This window comes from Hoplias malabaricus, chromosome 3, assembly GCF_029633855.1.
Source record: "Hoplias malabaricus isolate fHopMal1 chromosome 3, fHopMal1.hap1, whole genome shotgun sequence".
Classification (NCBI taxonomy): Eukaryota; Metazoa; Chordata; class Actinopteri; order Characiformes; family Erythrinidae; genus Hoplias; species Hoplias malabaricus.
In genome coordinates this window covers 40,550,152-40,569,514 of record NC_089802.1, presented here as the reverse complement: position 1 = coordinate 40,569,514, position 19,363 = coordinate 40,550,152, and the positions used below count along the sequence as shown (strand labels likewise).

General features: G+C 42.9%; 1 protein-coding gene across 6 annotated transcripts in view; it reads left to right on the top strand.

Annotated features, from left to right (window-relative positions):
* Positions 1–19,363, top strand: part of chl1b (cell adhesion molecule L1-like b) — a 149,929-nt gene that overhangs the window by 118,312 nt on the left and 12,254 nt on the right. For 4 of the 6 annotated variants that reach the window (XM_066663085.1, XM_066663086.1, XM_066663084.1 and 1 more), the window contains 3 exons: positions 4,690–4,866; positions 14,551–14,664; positions 17,317–17,478. In XM_066663085.1, coding sequence (XP_066519182.1) covers positions 4,690–4,866; positions 14,551–14,664; positions 17,317–17,478 — 453 coding nt within the window. Of the gene's footprint in view, positions 1–4,689; positions 4,867–7,355; positions 7,386–10,725; positions 10,801–14,550; positions 14,665–17,316; positions 17,479–19,363 lie in introns of all 6 variants that reach the window. The other 2 variants (XM_066663088.1, XM_066663089.1) reach the window with 2 other exon arrangements.

Below are 19,363 nucleotides of genomic sequence, written 5' to 3'. Positions count from 1 at the left end.
ATTCCTGTGTTTTTCCTCTCTATTCTTACCTCATTTTCTCTGAGATTCCTGCCTCTCACCACTAGGAGATATCATTGTGCTGTTTTTCTGATGCCGTCTGCACCCACGTCTGCTCTGTGGAGAGGGAGCCGTCTGCCCTGCGGTGTAAACAGAATGCAGACGGCAGGTTACAGCAGCGTTCTGCGTAATGTCAGTGATTACGTGAGGGATGTGTGGGGATAATCACAGAGGACGGGAGGGACAGTGAGAGAGAGACAATGGTGTGTACAGTGACGTGATGTCTGCAGATGCATTACTGTGTGTGAACATACGGTCACTGGAATAGTGCAGTGTTTGATCTTCAGGTGTCCAGTTTAATAATGTGGAAAAAAAACACACAAGGAGCATGAAAATGTACAGCAGCATCAGTGCAGAAAATACAGTTCCACTGCCTCACAGCCCAGAGCTGGGGGGTGTTATACCCCTCTAGCTGACACCTGGCATTGTGCAAAGTGGTGAATATTCAGCCCATTCAGTTCGCCAAGGCTTTTCTTGGACATTAAAGAGAATCTTAAATCAGATTAATTCACTAATTAATTATTAATTATTATCCTTAATTAATTAATCCCTAATTCGGTCTGGATAATTTTGGATAAAATCCCTAAGACATAATGCAGGAAACATGCAAATAAAAGGGTGTGTCCTGCACTTTGATTCTCAGTGTTAGAGAAATCATGCGTCCTGCAAATTCTAAACTAATTATAGCAGACTCATTCAGACCCATTTTTAAATAAATTAACCAATTAACAAAGCCCCTAAAAAGGCTTAACCAATTAACATCAGTAGTTAAAAAGCCATAAACAGACAATTAAACACCTTAAAAAGAGCCTGTTGATTAAAAGGTACACATTTTCCCCACTTTTGAAACATCTGTGACCTGCTTTGGTCACCACAAAACACCACAAGGATCAAACCCCACAGCAGTGTTCTCCCCTGTCTAAACAGCCCTGTTCAGAACCAAGTTTCAGCTCCTCTTCCTTTAAATGGTAATGAGCCGCTCACTCAGCCGTTTTCGCTCTGTTCTCTTTCTCATCTGTTCTGGTTTTCTCAGTTTTTACTCTGATTTGTCCCCTTTAAGAACTTAATATTTCACAACTAATTGAACAGCCTCAAAAAACCCTTACAGACAAGATCTGAATGCCAAACAAGAGAATGCTGCTAAAAATGAATACAGTCTGCTGGGATCCGCTTAAGCGTTATTAAAAATCCACCTGCTCTAACGGCTGCCTCATTGTTACTCGCGTTTGCATTTTAGGGTCAAACAGACCTTCCTCTCACCTCACGACCCTTCCCTCGCACAGATCTCCGGCCACAGCCGAGCAACCCCTGGCCTTCCCGTCCGAATAATTACGGTGCTGCTGCCTGGGAGGCTTGGTTAGCTAATTGTGTTTGACGGTGCAGCTGATGGCTGTGGCCAAGTGCCACGCTCCATATTAAAAGGAGGGACATTTTTATCAGGGCTCCCTCTTTGAAGTGGGCTTTTTGAAGTCCCCTGGAAGGAAGTGTGTATGAAATGTCTGGGATAATGCGTCCAGCTGTTCATGTGGCACACAGCAGTGGCGGCTGGAATGTGAAAACGTGAGGGCACAGATGTCCCGGGCTGAGCATCGCTGCTCACAGGCTCTCGCGCTCTACAAATTTCACGCTTGTTGAGTGACTCAGTGCGAATGCTCAGACGCAGTGTTTTAACAGGTTGTGAGAGAAGAGGCGAGACACACTGCACTCACTGTGTAAATGAATGAGTGGAATCCAGACTGGGAAACACCAGCAGGAACTGGTGCAAGAATCCAATTATTCTGATGATCTGATGTGCTGTCACTACTGAATTTATATTGTTTCAGTGGGAGCACAAATTTTAATGTTAAAAAAAAAAAAAAAAAAAAAAAAAAAAAAAAAAAAATGATAGCATTGGGCTAAGGCTGTGTTTTTGCTCAGATCAGATGTGGCTCTGTTGATGGTTCACATTCGTAAAGAAAAGTTGCCTGTATCTGTCTTTAATGTGAACAAATCTGTCTCTGAAAAGGCCCATGTGCTCACTTATTTGTGTTTCTGCACCTCGCCTCCATCGTGAATGACTTGTTCTATTAAAACTTGAAAAACAGACCCATTTGTGCATCTCATTTTGCTCTGGAGGACAGGAGACAGCTTGTACACAGTACATCATTAGGACGAGAAGCCAAAAAAAAGGCCAGCTGGCATTTACTGCTTCTTGGCGCAATCCCAAATGTCTCTCTTCACACAATGTAGTGCACAGTGTAGGTTTCTGGTATAAAACACTTAGTTTTTTTAATCTGTGAAGTGCACTATGTAGGGGTTTCTGAGATTTTGAGCTGAGGGGAGTAAACACCAGTCCCATGCATTGAAGGGACTGATGGTCATGTCACTGCTGTTGCGTCTCAATAATCTCTCTTATTACACAGCTGCCTACGCAGGCGGGGGGCCGCAAGGAACCTCAATAATAACTGAAACACTCTCAGAGTATACACACAACTCCCTGTTTTACTGAATGAGCAAAGACTTGGTCTAAAGCCGTGTTCTTCCCTGTCAATCGTGGAAGGGTGTTGCGCAACCGATGGTGATGATTCGGCTCTGAACAAAACACAGAAGGTTTGATGGCTACTCGAGCTGAGTGTGGTGCGTCGGAGCGGAGAAAGCACTAAAGCGTTCAGCGCTCGGATATTACTTCCACACATGAATGGACTACAGTATGTAGAGTGTTTGTCAAAAAGGAAAACATGCTTTATACCAGGTCTCTGAATAAAGACCCTCTGAAGCAGCTGCACATGAACCTAATACCATGTGTGTGTGTCATTGCGCTGTGGAGCAGTGGAACTGTGTTCTCTGAAAGGAGTTGTGAAAGGGTGAATGTATGAGATTGTCCATTTACATTCTTCTTTTGTTATCCCTTTCTTTGGGTTTTACTTTGTATTATTTTTACCTTTTGTCTTGCTTTTATTGTCTCATTTATCTTTATATTAACTGTATTATCTTTAGTCCCCTTTAAAGTGTATAATGTTTTGGGGGTCTTGTATTTTCCTTAGCCCTTGGATATGATAACAACACCACACCATCATCTGATTCAGCACAGGAAACAGGAAATGAATGAATGAAAGAAGCTGAATTCTCAAGAACATTTCTCTAGAGCACAAGTCCATCCTTTGTTTTGTTTTATTTTTTTGGGAAAAAGCCACTTACTCTCATGCTGACGAATCAAAACCCCACCGCTGACCACTGATAGAGCCTCAGCAACCTGCCCCTTTGGATAACCCTCAAATGGACCTGTTTAGTCAAGTGTAACTTTAGCATCTCCAGCATCAGCTCTGAGCAGGGAGAACGTCACTGAGAGTGTGTGAAAGCTCATTAGAAAGTTTCAGAGAGGTGAAAATCTCAGCGCGCCTTTCGCTTTTTCAAAATAAGATGTCAGCATTTGCACTTTTTTGTTGTTGTTGTGTTGTTGTTATCAGGGAGCAAAGGATATCTTTGTTGGTTTTTCAGGTTCAGGTTCATTTCCCGCTGTGTGTCACAGTTCCAACCGATCTCTAAACCAGCCCACCTGAAGGGCTTGGTGAACAGCAGATGAACGGGATCAGGTTTGGATAAGGATCTGAGGAAACATTACAAATACAGGACAGAGTTTTACAGGCCCAGGGAGGGATGCAGAAGCAAGGGTCCACACTTTATTTATTTAATCTTTATTCACAATAGCTGTCGCATGTTAGAAATTACATATTTACATCTGAAAAATAAAAGATAAGCATATATTATGTAGTAAAACAAACAGCTGGAAGTCATGTTTTTAAATTGTTATTATCTGCTTCCGTTTCGTTCAGGAGACTTGTGAAAGCTTGCAGTATTAGCCTCTCACTATCCACCATTGAGTGACGTGGAGGTCTGGGCTCTGGCGCGGTCAGTCAATTGTTCTGAGAGCTCCAGCTCAAAGCTTTATTTTATCTGAGACCTTTTTTTATTGTGGCCCTTTCTGATTCTCAGCAGCTACAGCATCTTTTATGTTTTAGAGTTTTCCACACTCCTCTACCATCACACTTCCACCTTGCTTCTCTTAATCAGGTGCTCAATCCCAATTTCAGTGGTCCCCTTGAACTCTGGAGCCAGCGTATAGTTCTGAGGGACATCAGCATCTTATGTTCTTCTTTTGACAGCTCCACATCCTTTCAGACCCTGAGCTTTGAGATGACAGCAGGGCTTGCATGATTTCTAAGCGTTCAGTTTTCCCTACATCTGCTCTGTGGGGGTCCTGACCATTGGGCGAAGTAGGACTAATAAAGTATACAGAGCAACAGATGGACTACAGTCTGTAAAAGTACCACAGAGTGCTCCTGTATGGTTATTTATTTATTTATTAATCTTCTCATGTGAAATTATGTGGACATTGTTATACCCCTTTAGCCCATGTTTTTCATCACGCACAATGATCTGAGGGTCACCTGCAGCTGCTCTTCGCACCCCATTTTATTGGCGATGTTAATATCTGTAAGAAATCACTTATTAGTTCAGGTTTCATTTGGACAAACTGTGTACCTCCTGAAATATTGTAATTACTTATTGGTCATTTTGACTGGAGGACGGTGTGTGGAGTTGTGCCCATCAGTACCCACTGTCTGCTGACCTTTTCTCCCTGTTCTTGTCCAGTTAACAACTCGGAGGATGTGGGTCTGCTCCTGTCCATAAACATCTCCAGCACTGAGAGAACTCAGGTCCTGCAGGATCTGGAGGCTGATAGTATCTACAGGTTTTACCTGCGTTGCTGCACACGAGTGGGCTGTGGTCCGGCCGCCAGCGAGGAGTGCACCACCGTCACAGAAACACGTGAGTGGACACCAAGACAAAAACCATGTCTTAGCAAGATAAACTTAAGATTATTTAAATCTAATCAAGATAGAATGTCTCATTCTGGGATTTTTCTATGTATATTTAGTGATTATTCAGCTTTTTTCTAGACAATACCCTTTGTAGAAGTGCTGTTTGAGATCGGGGAAACATGAAAGAAGAGTTAGTCTTTGCCTTTGTTAATAATATTCACTTCATAATGATTAATTAACTCTTTTATTTAATATAATGTCATCATTATCACCATCATCACTATTGCCATCATCATTATTATCACAATCAGCATCATCATCACTATCAAAATCACCATTATCATCATCACCATCATCAGTAACACCATCATCAATATCACCATCACCACTATCACTATCATCAATATCACCATCAACTTCAATATCATTATCACAATCTGCATCACCATCGTCACTATCAGCATCACCATTTTCATTACCACCATCACCATTATCATTACCACCATCATCGCTGTCACCATCAACATTATCATTACCACCGTCACTATCACCATCACCATTATCATTACCACCATCACCATTATCATTACCACCATCACCATTATCATTACCACCATCACCATCATCATTACCACCATCACCATCATCATTACCACCATCATCGCTGTCACCATCACCATTATCATTACCACCGTCATTATCACCATCACCATTATCATTACCAGCATCACCATTTTCATTACCACCATCACCATTATCATTACCACCATCACCATCATCATTACCACCATCACCATTATCATTACCACCATCACTATCACCATCACCATTATCATTACCACCGTCACTATCACCATCACCATTTTCATTACCACCGTCACTATCACCATCACCATTATCATTACCCCCATCAACATTATCATTACCACCATCACTATCACCATCACCATTATCATTACCACCATCACCATCATCATTACCACCATCAACATTATCATTACCACCATCACTATCACCATCACCATTATCATTACCACCGTCACTATCACCATCACCATTATCATTACCACCATCACTATCAAACATCACCGTTATCATTACCACCATCACTATCACCATCATCCCTTTCATCATCACCATTATCATTACCACCATCATCATTTTCACCATCACCATTATCACAATCCTCATCACCACCATCACCATTATGACCATCACTGTTATCATCACTGATCCTCTTTGGTAAGTTGCTTTGGATAAAAGCGTCTGCCAAATGCATAAATGTAAATAAATGTAAATCATTACCACCATCACTATCACCATCATCACCACCATCACCATCATTATCTGGGAGACCACCTTTCTCCAAACACCACCAATTTTCACACCATCATCATCATCATAGAGCTTCATACGTCAGCAGACTGTTCAGAATTTAATGTTCTGTTTTCATTTTCTGATGCCAAACTCTCTAACCCTTTATTTACAGAAAGTGTCTCATTCCAGTGGCAAAAGAAATCCTTATACCTAAAAAATTTAAATGAACTGCGTTATCAAAGCAAACGTCTAGAAATAGTCTGAATAATTTTTAAATGTTTCTACACCAATCTCACAGTGAAACTTTAGACGGATTTTGGACTAGAGTTCTTTCCTTTTGCTAAGGGATTGTTTTGTACGGTGTGGGCATCGATCCCAGTGGAAAAGTGTGGGACATTATTTTTCGACCTCCCATCCCACCAAGCTTTTCATATGCCCATCTAAGCACTTCTTTATGGCCAAACAATATCATAGCACAGTGGGAGCGGCTCATTTGTCATTGTCCAGGAAGAGCAAGTGCTTATTGATTTGGAAGGAGGATGAAAGCTCTATAAGAAATAATAATATGTCGCCTTGTGAAAGGGGAAATGGTGGCTAGCCGTTGCTGAACGTGATATTGTGGTGGAAATCAAGTTAAACTCTTTGCAATGCAGTGGTATTTCATATACTTAACATGCTTTATCTCCAAAACCGAGAAAAGGACGGAGGGTGATTGATAGAGGGCAATTTATTATTTTCACTCCACTGTGGGATTCGCATAAGCTGCAGCAAAGATAGCATCAGAGTCAGAATCCCGCAGCGTGGTATTAATATACAGCACAGTAATAGGAAACAGGCAGGAAAATGAATTGCCTCTTTGATGTGTAGGTTGATATCTTTCTTTTTTCCTTCCTTTATCAACAACAGACCATTAGAAACACAGTGGGACTCAATATGATGAGAAAGAATAAACGCGGTCTTACACACTGTAGCTCACGTTCATATTTTAGCCAAAACCCAAGGAGCCGTCCCCTTTTCCTGAGCATTTCCGCATGCCGTCTGCTAGCATGTTCCACCCCCGCAGCGCTGTGGTAATTCACATTGCTTTCAGCTGAAAGTACATGCTTTCTCTCTGCTTTCAGTGTCTGCCATCATTTGCAAGATGTCTCTTTCATGCCTTCTCTCTTTTTCTTTCGCCAGCTTCAACAGATGTGCCCACTTTCAACATCAGTACGAAGTTTTCTACTTTCTGTAGCCGTAGCTGTAGTGAATAAAATCATAGACACAAACATTACTGGTTCTTTAGGCTACTAACGCTGGGCGCTTCTCCACTGCACAAAAACAAAATGAAGTGAGGATTGTGGTTCATTTTCTACCTGACTGAGAAACATTTGAACCATCAAAATTAACTGCAGCTCTGGCTTTTATTTTACAACACTGTGCTTTTATTGTCACTTATTGGTAAAATGAAGCTCTGTTTGTGAATTTAACCCATCTGTGGCAGTGAAGACACAAACACACACTAGTACACTAGGGACTGCTCAAAGTGTTAGACTGATGATTTGGCCCTGGCTGCCCCCTAGTGTCAGTGCCACACAGCTCCAGGAGTGTGGTGTGTTCTCTCTGTGTCTGTGTAGGTTTCTTCCACAGCCCAATACTATATGTGGGTAGGTGGACTGGCTGTGTGACATTGACCACAGGAGTGTGTGAGTGACTGGTTCCCTGTTTGGACTGGCACCCTGGTGCCATGTATACTCACTATATTTGGGTTTCACACATGTAATTACACGTAATGGCGAACCGTGGCCTCATTGTTAGAGCAGAGGGCTTAGGACTGAAAGGTTGTTGGTTCAATTCCCTCGACAGGCAGGAAAATTGGGGGCAGTGGGAATGAAGGAACAGCAGTGTCCCCACGGCTGAGGGGCCCTTGAGCAAGGCACCGAACCCACAGCTGCTACCTGCTTCCCTGTGTGTGTGTGTGTGTTCACAGCCCCTAGTGCACTAGTGTGTATGTGTTCCCAGCCACAGACGGGTTAAATGTGGAAGACACATTTCATTGTATGTTGTACAATGACAAATAATTACACATTGCATTATGTAATGATGTAATAACTCTATCGTAATCCAGCTTTAACAGTGACGGCTGCATTAAATACACTGTTTTTAACGTGAGATTATACAGTTATTAGACACACTTTTGATCAAATTCAGATCAGAGTTTCGTAAGGCGGCACAGTGGTGCAGCAGGTAGTGTCGCAGGCGCACAGCTCCAGGGACCTGGAGGTTGTGGATTCTAGTCCCGCTCCAGGTGACTGTCTGTGAGGAGTGTGGTGTGTTCTCCCTGTGTCTGCGTGGGTTTCCTCCAGGTGACTGTCTGTGAGGAGTGTGGTGTGTTCTCCCTGTGTCTGCACGGGTTTCCTCCAGGTGACTGTCTGTGAGGAGTGTGGTGTGTTCTCCCTGTGCCCGCGTGGGTTTCCTCCGGGTGACTGTCTGTGAGGAGTGTGGTGTGTTCTCCCTGTGCCCGCGTGGGTTTCCTCCGGGTGACTGTCTGTGAGGAGTGTGGTGTGTTCTCCCTGTGCCCGCGTGGGTTTCCTCCGGGTGACTGTCTGTGAGGAGTGTGGTGTGTTCTCCCTGTGCCCGCGTGGGTTTCCTCCAGGTGACTGTCTGTGAGGAGTGTGGTGTGTTCTCCCTGTGTCTGCGTGGGTTTCCTCCGGGTGACTGTCTGTGAGGAGTGTGGTGTGTTCTCCCTGTGTCTGCGCGGGTTTCCTCCAGGTGACTGTCTGTGAGGAGTGTGGTGTGTTCTCCCTGTGTCTGCACGGGTTTCCTCCAGGTGACTGTCTGTGAGGAGTGTGGTGTGTTCTCCCTGTGCCCGCGTGGGTTTCCTCCGGGTGACTGTCTGTGAGGAGTGTGGTGTGTTCTCCCTGTGTCTGTGTGGGTTTCCTCCGGGTGACTGTCTGTGAGGAGTGTGGTGTGTTCTCCCTGTGTCTGCGTGGGTTTCCTCCAGGTGACTGTCTGTGAGGAGTGTGGTGTGTTCTCCCTGTGTCTGCACGGGTTTCCTCCAGGTGACTGTCTGTGAGGAGTGTGGTGTGTTCTCCCTGTGTCTGCGCGGGTTTCCTCCAGATGACTGTCTGTGAGGAGTGTGGTGTGTTCTCCCTGTGCCCGCGTGGGTTTCTCCCCATGCTCCAAAAACACACGTGGATTGGTGACTCAAAAGTTTCCATAGGTGTGTGTGAGTGAGTGTGTGAGACTGTGAAGGACTGGCGCCCCTTCCAGGGTGTGTTCCTGCCTTGCGCCCAATGATTCCGGGTAGGTTCCGGACACACCGCAACCCTGAACTGGATAAGGGTTACAGACAATGAATGAAGGTATATTTCATAAGGATATATGATACCTACATAAGCCTTGTGTGACATGTGACACAAACTACGTAACAATCTATAAAGGCATATTTCAAGAGGCATCATTTATCAACACACTGCCAACTGACCAAGTGTGTGTGACTCATCACAAAAGCCTCATGAAAGGTTATGTAGTCGTATAAACAATGGCCTAAATACAAATGAACACCACACTCAGCAAATCATCATCAGTTTTAGCTCTAAGTTTTATCAAACAAAGAGGAAAACACAGTATCAGTAGGTTGTGTTGGCACCAGTCAAGAGGAGGTAAACAACAAAAGCCTTATCCAACTGTGTCCATAGTTGTTGCCCAACTGTGACCAATGGAAAAAGTCCAGTTCTGTTTTACTGAAGCCAGACGTTCTTTGTGCAGTGGAGGAACGCTGTTGTTTCTTCTCCACGATCAAAAAGCTGTTCTGTGTTTTTTAACCTTAGTCCATACCAGAGTAGAGTTGTTTGCGTTGCACTTTGTTGGACACTCATGAAAACACTGCTATGATTTTTGTGCAGTTGCCAGCTGCAAAAACCCCAGCAGTGATTTAATTTTCAGTTGTGACTAATTTCACAGACGAGAGAAGCCATTAAATTAAATTTGTCTCACTATTAACAAACCATCTGCTACAAAGTGTTTATCAACTAACACAGTAGTGTTCATGTAGTGCTGCAGTAGATGTGTTCCTTCAGTTAATCGAGGATCTAGATTTGATCTCCGTTCAGTAGAGAGCAGTACACTGTCAGAAAAATGGTCAGTGTGGTGGTACCCCAAGGGTAAATATTCTGTACAATTCATTAGGGAACTTAATTGTAACTTATTCTGTTCTAACTGTAGATTTTAAAGTTGTGTTGATTTCATACGCCCCGTTTCATCTCCAGGACTGGTGTTATGTACTTTTATTTAACACAGTTCTGTAATGAAAGACAAACGTCCCCCTCTCCTTCTGGAGAAGAGAATGTAATGTACCTTTAGGGAACACAACTGGACTTTAACACCACTGCTGTACCTTTAAAAGGTACAGTACACTGTTTGGCCCTTTAGTGACCAATAATGTACCGCTACCTTACCTTTTTTTTCTGAGAGTGTAGAGTAGTTTGCATAGTTCAGTAACTCAAACTTAGACTCTTTCTCTATCAAAATCTAGTGACAAAACTCAAGCTCTGATCTTTCTTTCCAGGAGAGCCCAGAACTCGTTCTACTCCAAGAACCTCCACTGTCTCCTCCAAGGCTAAAGCCACCGTTTCTTCCATAGGTAGTAACTCAGGAGAACTGACCATATCTAGCTCAAGCCTGCTGTACCACACAGAGCAGGTGTGATGTGGTGGTGGATCATTCTCAGCGCTGCAGTGACACTGACATGGTGGTGGTGTGTTAGTGTGTGTTAGCTGGTGCGAATGGATCAGACACAGCAGTGCTGCTGGAGTTTTTAAACCCTGTGTCCACTCTGTGAGATACTCCTCCCTCGTTGGTCCACCTTGTAGATGTAAAGTCAGGCGCAGTGTGTGTGGGTCGTCCTCTAGTCCTTCGTCAGTGACACAGGACGCTGTTGGCTGGATTTTGGTGGTCGGTGGACTGTTCTCAGTCTGGACACCAGTGGCTGTAAAAACTCCAGCAGCACTGCTGTGTCTGATCCACTCTACACCAGCACAACACACACTAACACACCACCACCATGCCAGTGTCACTGCAGCACTGAAAATGATCCACCACCACATCACACCTGCTCTGTGTGGGTCCTGAGCATTGAGTTGCGTGCTTGTTGAACCACTGCCTGTCACTGCTAAAGAGCAGATGTGCCGTCTCTCCATCTTCCCTTTAAAGCTTGGCCCTGTGCAAATGCTATGACTAAATTAGGAGGTAGCATTTCTGAGAGCGAGGCAAGGGGATGGTGGCCAAATAGAGTGTGTTTTGAGAAAAGGCGTCTGGGTGGATATAATCACACACTGCAACAGACCTCACTAATGTTGTCTATAGAGAGCTCTTCCTTTTTGTTAAAGTCACACACTGACCACATGGACATTCTAGAGTCACGTGATCCCTGAGAGGTGGAGCTCTGACTGGATGGATTTCTTTGTCTTTATCCACAGTGTTTCTTCCAGGTAGCATTACATCATTTCACCATGTGGAGGAGCTGGAGGAGGAAGGAGAGAGAGAGAGAGAGAGAGAGAGAGAGAGAGAGAGAGAGAGAGAGAGAAAATGTGGAGAGAAACACACACAAGGAGCGTGAGAGTGTGAAAACAAGCCAACAGAGTTTAGAAGGTGTAGAATGCAGAAGCGTGAGAGGGTGAGAGAGATAGAAAGAGAGGAAAACAAGAGACAGTTTAAAAGGTGTAGGAGGTAGAAGCAAGAGAGAGGGAGAGAGACATTGTGAGAGAGATAGAGAGAGGTAAAGGGAGGGTTGGGTGGGCAAAGAAGCAAGGGAGTGAGAGAGAGGTAGAACCAGAGAGAGAGAGAGAGAGAATTGGAGAGAGAGGGGGAGATGTAGAACCAGAGAGACAGACAGAGAGGTAGAACAGGAGAGAGAGAAAGAGAGAGACAGACAGAGAAGGAACAGTCAGGGGAGAGGGGGTGGGAGAGAGAGAAAGAGAGGTAGAACGATGTGGGGAGAAAGAGGTAGAACATTGTGGGGGGGAAAGGTAGGGGGCTTCAGAGTCAGCTGCTACTTCTTAAGTGGATAAGTGGAAGCTGTTGAAGGCTGTGGCTCAGTCGCCTTGCTGCTCCCCTACAGCTCTGTGTTTTCCTCATATATATATTTATATATATATTATTCTGCTGGGCCCTGCAGGACGCTGCGTGGCGTGGGGGCTCTCTCGCCTCCCGCTGAGCTGGCAGATGCTTCCCGTAGCATTTAATCCCGATCTGCACAGGCGAAGTGACAAAGCCCTATCCAGGCAGCACTTGATATTTATAGCCTCCCCCCTTCCCTTCATCCCTCCATCCCTCCTTCCCCACCCAGCTTTTATTCTCCTCTCCTTTGTGACAAGAAAACATCACAGTGAGCTGCCGGTTTCACGCCACTGCCGCAGTGCCCGGGAGAAAAGAGACACGTCCTCAGTTAGAGGGTGACATTTCCGTGGCTGTGGACAGGGAAGGGGCTGCAGACGGGCCTCACCTCAGCTGAGGGTGAGATGGATGTCATTAGCACGTCTCGGCCCTGAGGAAAAGACACCCGCGATGATTGAGATGTGCATTAAGGCAAGCTGACGTTCCCAGCCACTTTGTCTAATTGGATCACCCGAAAGTGCGGAAAACAATTAACCAGCGAAGCTCCAGAGCCTGTGCGTTGTTTTTAAATCGAGGCGTTTTTATCAAACTGGCACCAGTCTTCTCACGTCACTTTCTTAATGAGACTGAGGGAAATATTAAGGCAGTGTCTATTTGCGGCAAGTGAAAACAGCAGTAGCTGCACACTAACTCCTCCTGGTAGATCATTTGTGTGATCAGCTGTTTTTTTTAACCTTCCATTTACTAAAAAAAAAAAAAAAGTTAGAAAATGAGTTTGTAAGACTTGGAAGTTTCTCCTGAATCAGGATCAGAAACTCTAAAAAATAACCTGTTAATTATTCATATTTAAATACTACAACATTGCTGTGAGTGTAAATAATATAATAATGCTGTTTCATAGCAACATCATCCTACCTGGACTTAAACGCATGTAAATAAACAAAAATAGATCTCATCAACGTTATCATCATCACAGTCTCGTTAACTGACTGAGACGCATGTGCTTTGAATACCCCCTTACCACTCGCAGCTCTCTTTTTATTAGTTTTTATTGGTAACTGCAGAAAATCAAACGTAGTATATGTTTACAACAGCTTAAATCATCCGCTATTGGGAAATCTGTAGCTCTCCACGTATCAATCATTTTAATTCTTCCTACCATCTGTGTCTAGGACTTCAGCCGATAATGTAATGTCAGTAGCACGGATTCCATTCTAATAGTTCACACATTTTACGCACAATAAACGGAGGTCGGCAAGAAGTTTCCCACATATTTTGAGTGAAATCGGTTTATACCAGGAATTATTTAAAACAAAAATTAAGTCTCAAAAGGACATTTCTAGAATTAAAGTCATTAAAGGAGGGTTCTGGAATTCCATCCAATGCAAACGATACTTTTTTAAAAAGTTTGTTGCGGTCAAATGTGCTCAGCGCTTCTAGGTATAACTAGGTCAACCAGGCATCTCATATCTGTGGGGGTCCTGACCACTGAGGAAAGTATGCAGAGCTCCAGTCTGTAGTTGTATAATTGTAGATTTACACAGTGCTCTTGTACGGTCAGTGGAGCTGAGAGAATGGACAGTTACAAGGTCATTGTAATGGTTTGTATAATAAGAACACACTCGTTTTATATGAAACACATAAGATTTAACATTAAACGCTGGTGAGCTTTTATTTTTTCATTTTTAACATAACAACCCACCTGAGGTGTGTAGCCATCAGTTTAACTCTGTGATCTCCTTTACAGCACACCGCCGTTCAGACAGCCCCTCACTGCGCCAGGCCTTCAATTAGTCATTTAGCAACAGGAGGCTAAAACTTCCCACAGGTGGACGGCACAATGGACATATTACATACGGCACAGTTTGTACACGGCTTACAAATTCACCTCAGCATTATAAGGCCATTTTTTCTGTTAGCAATTTAATTTCAAAAGCAGTCACTCTCTACTTCTGTTCCAGTGGCTATTTCAGAGCCTTAATGCACTCCACAATGTTCCAAGGCATGAAGTCTTTCACTAGAGAGAGAGAGAGAGAGAGAGAAATGATGCTCCACTTATGCTAATAAGCGATATTGTATTCAGGTCAGCTCTCTGTCAGAGCCATATGCTGAAACGGAGACGAGGCGAATGAAAACAGACCTGCTACCCTCCGCAAACTCTCTCTTAACTAACAAAGCAGTTGCTTGAACACAGGTCTTTCTTGTCACCCACTAACCTCCTTCTCTATTCTTCCTCCCGCCATGCTCCGTCTGCTCTCTCCTCTTTCCTCCCCCTCAGTTCCGGCCGTGTCGAACGTTAGCGCCTCAGTTAGTGACAACTTTGCAAATATCAGCTGGATTGCCGGGGAGGACCGGAGGGATTCCGAGTTGTATGTTGCGTACATGAACAACCGTAAGCTCATCTTCCCACTCTTTTTCATTGAAGCCCATGACTCCTGCGCTAACAAGGCTAACGCTGCCACTTAATGTATAACGGTTGGTCTGTGTTTACTCATGTTGTGCCAAATGAGGAATAATGTTAACTAGCCATTATCACAGATGGCTTTAGTTCAGTGTGTGATGTAAGAGCTAGTCTGTATTTAGCCATGACAAGGCAAAAGGTGGAGTAGCTTTAATTAAAGATAATGATAGTGGCTTTTACAGAGTTGATCATTTAATGCAGGGCTGGGGACGCTCTGTGTTAATAAATGAGGAATGATCCTTTATTTCCAGTTCTTTTATACTATGATGTAAATAAACTATATTTGTAAACATGCTACAATTAAAGTATAAAAATGAAACATGATTTATTAAAAAAATGGCTATTGATATATGTGCTCTCCTGGATAAATCGCCTAGATTTATTCAATGAAACTCCCCTTGAAATTGAAATTAGGTTTCAATGGAGCCACATAATGTATGTGAATACAAACAGATACATCAGGCCAAAATGAATGCTTCTAGTCACTTAAATAGTGGGTCTTATACAGACACACATTCAGTAGATCTAGAAAAATCAGCAACACTATGAAGCCTTCACACAGAGTCCTGGTTCTAACATGAAATAAATTGGAACACGCTGGAAATTAAAGTGCAGTAACCTGTACGGTAACATTTCTGAAGCAGATCTGCATTCTACATCATCACAGAAACCCTTTTTTATCAACAATATCTTTAAAATTTAGTACATAATTTACTGAAAGGACCATTGCAGATATTAATCAGTGTAGTCCATTTTGATTTTACAATCATTAGAGTGTGCTCCCATCCATGTGTGGCACTGTTTCACTAAATTCACACCAACTTTGATTGGAACCTGAAGAAGAGCTGCAGAAACAGAGCTGTTTCTAATCTTAGATCAGTTTACAGTTAAGTTTAGGGTTAGGGTTAGGACGACAGTTAGTTATTAGCTGTATCACCACATGCCCAAAATGCAGCAGATTAATTCTTTAGAGGTTAGAGATTTGTGGTTAAGAATGTGGTAAGGATTAGCTGTTAGCAACAAATACGCACAAAACATTGCTATATGTAAACATTTGGAGCTTAGAGTTAGATTTACAGTTTAGTTTAGAGTTTGGGTAAACTTTACTGCACATAAGTTCATCTGAAAAGTCTAAAGCTCAAGGAGTGATACATGTGAGTAACATACAGGGATTAGACAATGAAACTGAAACACCTGTCATTTTAGTGTGGGAGGTCTCATGGCTAAATTGGAGCAGCCTGGAGGCCAATCTTCATTAACTGCACATTGCACCATTAAGACCATGTGCATCCAATGGTTCAAACATTGTGTCCTGAAGGTGGTGCCGTGTATCAGGACGACAATGCACCAATACACACAGCAAGACTGGTGAAAGACTGGTTTGATGAACGTGAAAGTGAAGTTGAACATCTCCCATGGCCTACACAGTCACCAGATCTAAATATTATTGAGCCACTTTGAGGTGTTTTGGAGGAGCGAGTCAGGAAATGTTTTCCTCCACCAGCATCACGTAGTGACCTGGCCACTATCCTGCAAGAAGAATGGCTTAAAATCCCTCTGACCACTGTGCAGGACTTGTATATGTCACTCCCAAGACGAATTGGCGCTGTATTGGCCGCAAAAGGAGGCCCTACACTGTACTAATACATTAGTGTGGTCTAAAACCAGGTGTTTCACTTTCATTGTCCAACCCCTGTACTTACTGAGGTCTGTTTTCTCAGGAGACATATACTAAAGTCTGCTTTGTCTTTCCATCATTTCGCTGCATTGTTGTACTTGTATAACTCTGTATGTGACAATAAATTGAATCTGGATCTGGGGATAGCTTTAAACAAACCCAAAACACTGCAGTCTCGAACATTTTGAAGGTTAGCATTAGCTTTATTGTAAGTGTTAGGTTTAGGGTTAGGGTTAAGTTCAGGGGGAATGTTTAAGGCTTATTGTTCATGCTGGGTTGCCAGAAATTCACATCAACATCATCAATACTCGACATTCACGTTGAAAACTACCTTTGCCCGAGTGGCTAAGCATTTTGCAGTTGCTGAATTAATTTGCATTTAAATGGGGAAAAGCATAAATGTGTAGATATTTCTCTGAACTTTCTCACTGCATGGCAAAGCAGACTGCACACAGACACTGTGTTTCATGCCAGAGCTCATGGTTTGTTTGTTCTTTTAAACTTATAGCTGAAGGGAAACCTTACGCATCACAACATTCACAAACTCAGCTCTCCTGAACGAGTCGTCACCCTGTGCCTGCATCTTTGTGTCACAGGTGCTAAAGCAACCTAGTGCTTAATACTGAGAACTGGATTTAATGTGAAGTTTTCAGTGCATTAAAAATCACATCGTCTCTTTCCTTTTGTAAGAAAACGGACTCTGTGTGGAAAGCCCTGATGACGATCACAGTTTGGAACATAGCACGGTAGAAACACAGTGAATGTCCCCAGCTCTATTAAATGGCACGTCTTTGTCATGAAACTCCCTTGTCTTCAGTATAACCCTGTATTAACTTATATTTCTGGTATTAGGAATTCCATGTCCCTGGTTTATTAACCCCTGCCTGGTTGTGCACCTTCTTTAGGTAAAGGTAACTGGAAGAGATCAGAGGCAGTAAACTCCTCTAAATCTTTCCTGCTCATTGAGGAGCTGGAGCCTGGGACAGAATATACAGTACGGCTCATGACTAAAAGCCAGCGCGCTGATTCTAGCATTTTTGAGGACGTAATCAAGACCAGGGCCAAAGGTGAGGGATACAGAGGTGTCCCCTGATGATGTAGAAAGTGGATTCGTTGTTGTTAGTGCTGTTGTTTTTGTTATTTTATTGTTGTTAGTTTTGCATCTTGTCCCAAACACTCGTTTAGCAGGAGAAAATCATCTTAGATGTAGTCTGATATTCAATCTATGTCTGGATGATTTTGCTCGTGTACATGTGTGTTTTTAAATAGGATTTTGTCCTTCTCTGTTTTTTTAAAACCATCCTGTCCACATGCACTGTTTTGTTTTATTTGTTTATTTTTAAACTTTTAAATTGAAGTCTTCATGAAGAGATTAAAGCACTTTGGTCTGCCCCTCAGTGTCTGGGCAAAACAGCTCACCCAGCCACAAAAAGCCATGTCCATGACCGACTTATATTCTCTCACCACTCTTCTACAAAAGAGATAATTGAATCTGGACTTTGGATCCAGGTTTTAGGCTGGTATTTTAAAATGACCAGCTGGTGCAACTGCTAATGCACCTGACTGACCAGGTGTAGTGTCATACCAACTGGCCATTTTAAAATCCCGGCCTGGAACCTGGATCAAATATAGGATTTGATGAGCTCTTTTCTTCAACAAATACTTCGTTTTGAAAGCTGTCCCAACTAGAGGTCTGACAGGCTCTCATCTAAAGCTGTCAGCATTGGGGAGGAGGTGGGGGGGGTTCTTTTGTGGTGAAATCCTGTATGTAGCAGTGGCCTTTGTAGCACACAGTGACACCTCTGTTCTTCATTTTAGTGTGAGTAACTGGACACTTACGTGTAAACGTGTTAAAGTCCTGTCAGCTTTATTTACACAGAAAATTCACCAGTGTTAAATCAACACTATTAATGTTATCTTAACACTGGTGAATTTACTGTGTATGCTGCACCCACCATCACAAACTGGTCTCGCATGTAAACAAATGAGACAATGTCACACAAACTGAAGTCAAACAAAGAAGAGTACGACATGCACTCTAGATGTCACAAGCAGACGTCACAAAACTCAGCTTTTCCCATTGAAAACTGTGATTGTGTGTAAGACCCAAACACACAGTCCTTTATATACTGCTTGATTATTGTAATCACACATAAGATAAGATGGAATATATCCTATGCCAATCCTGGTGTGTTCTCCCTGTGTCTGCGTGGGTTTCCTCCGGGTGCTCCGGTTTCCTCCCACGGTCCAAAAACACACGTTGGTAGGTGCATTGGCGACTCCAGTGTCCATATGTATGAGTGTTTGTCACCCTGTGAAGAACTGGCGCCCCCTCCAGGAGAGTTCCCACTTAGTGCCCAGTGACTCCGCATAGGCTCCAGCCCCCCGAGACTCTGAACTGGAAAAGTGGTTACAGACAATGAATGAATAAATGTTGAATATATCGCTGTCCAAAGTTAAACATGTGTCTCCAAATAGTATCTCCATAGTAACTTTACAAGGAAAAAAACTTTCAATGGAAGTTTACTTTCAATGGAAGTTAATGTAAATAGATTCTATTCCAAGTAATTTTGGAGCATTCCTATTGGTTCATTCATTATAAATGTTTCAAACAGTATGAAGGACTGATCTAAAACTAAAAAATCAATAAAACTGGAGATCCTATATATTCTTTTGACAGTGACAATATTAAAAAGTTAGCTGTCAAGAGCAAGACCCACTTAAAGCAAGGAAAATTGTGTAGAAACAGTTTGAATGTGCTTACAACAGTCTCAAAAAAGAGAAATGTTAGATATAGTAATTGGATGTAAGATGTTTGAAGTGATTTCCCTGAATAAAAGATACTTTTCCATAGTGCTTCTAAAAGATCTTGTCCTTGAACTGAATTATCATGCACGCCACCATTCCCTTGTCCATCTCAGAGTGTGTGTTCTGCTACCAAACACAACGGAA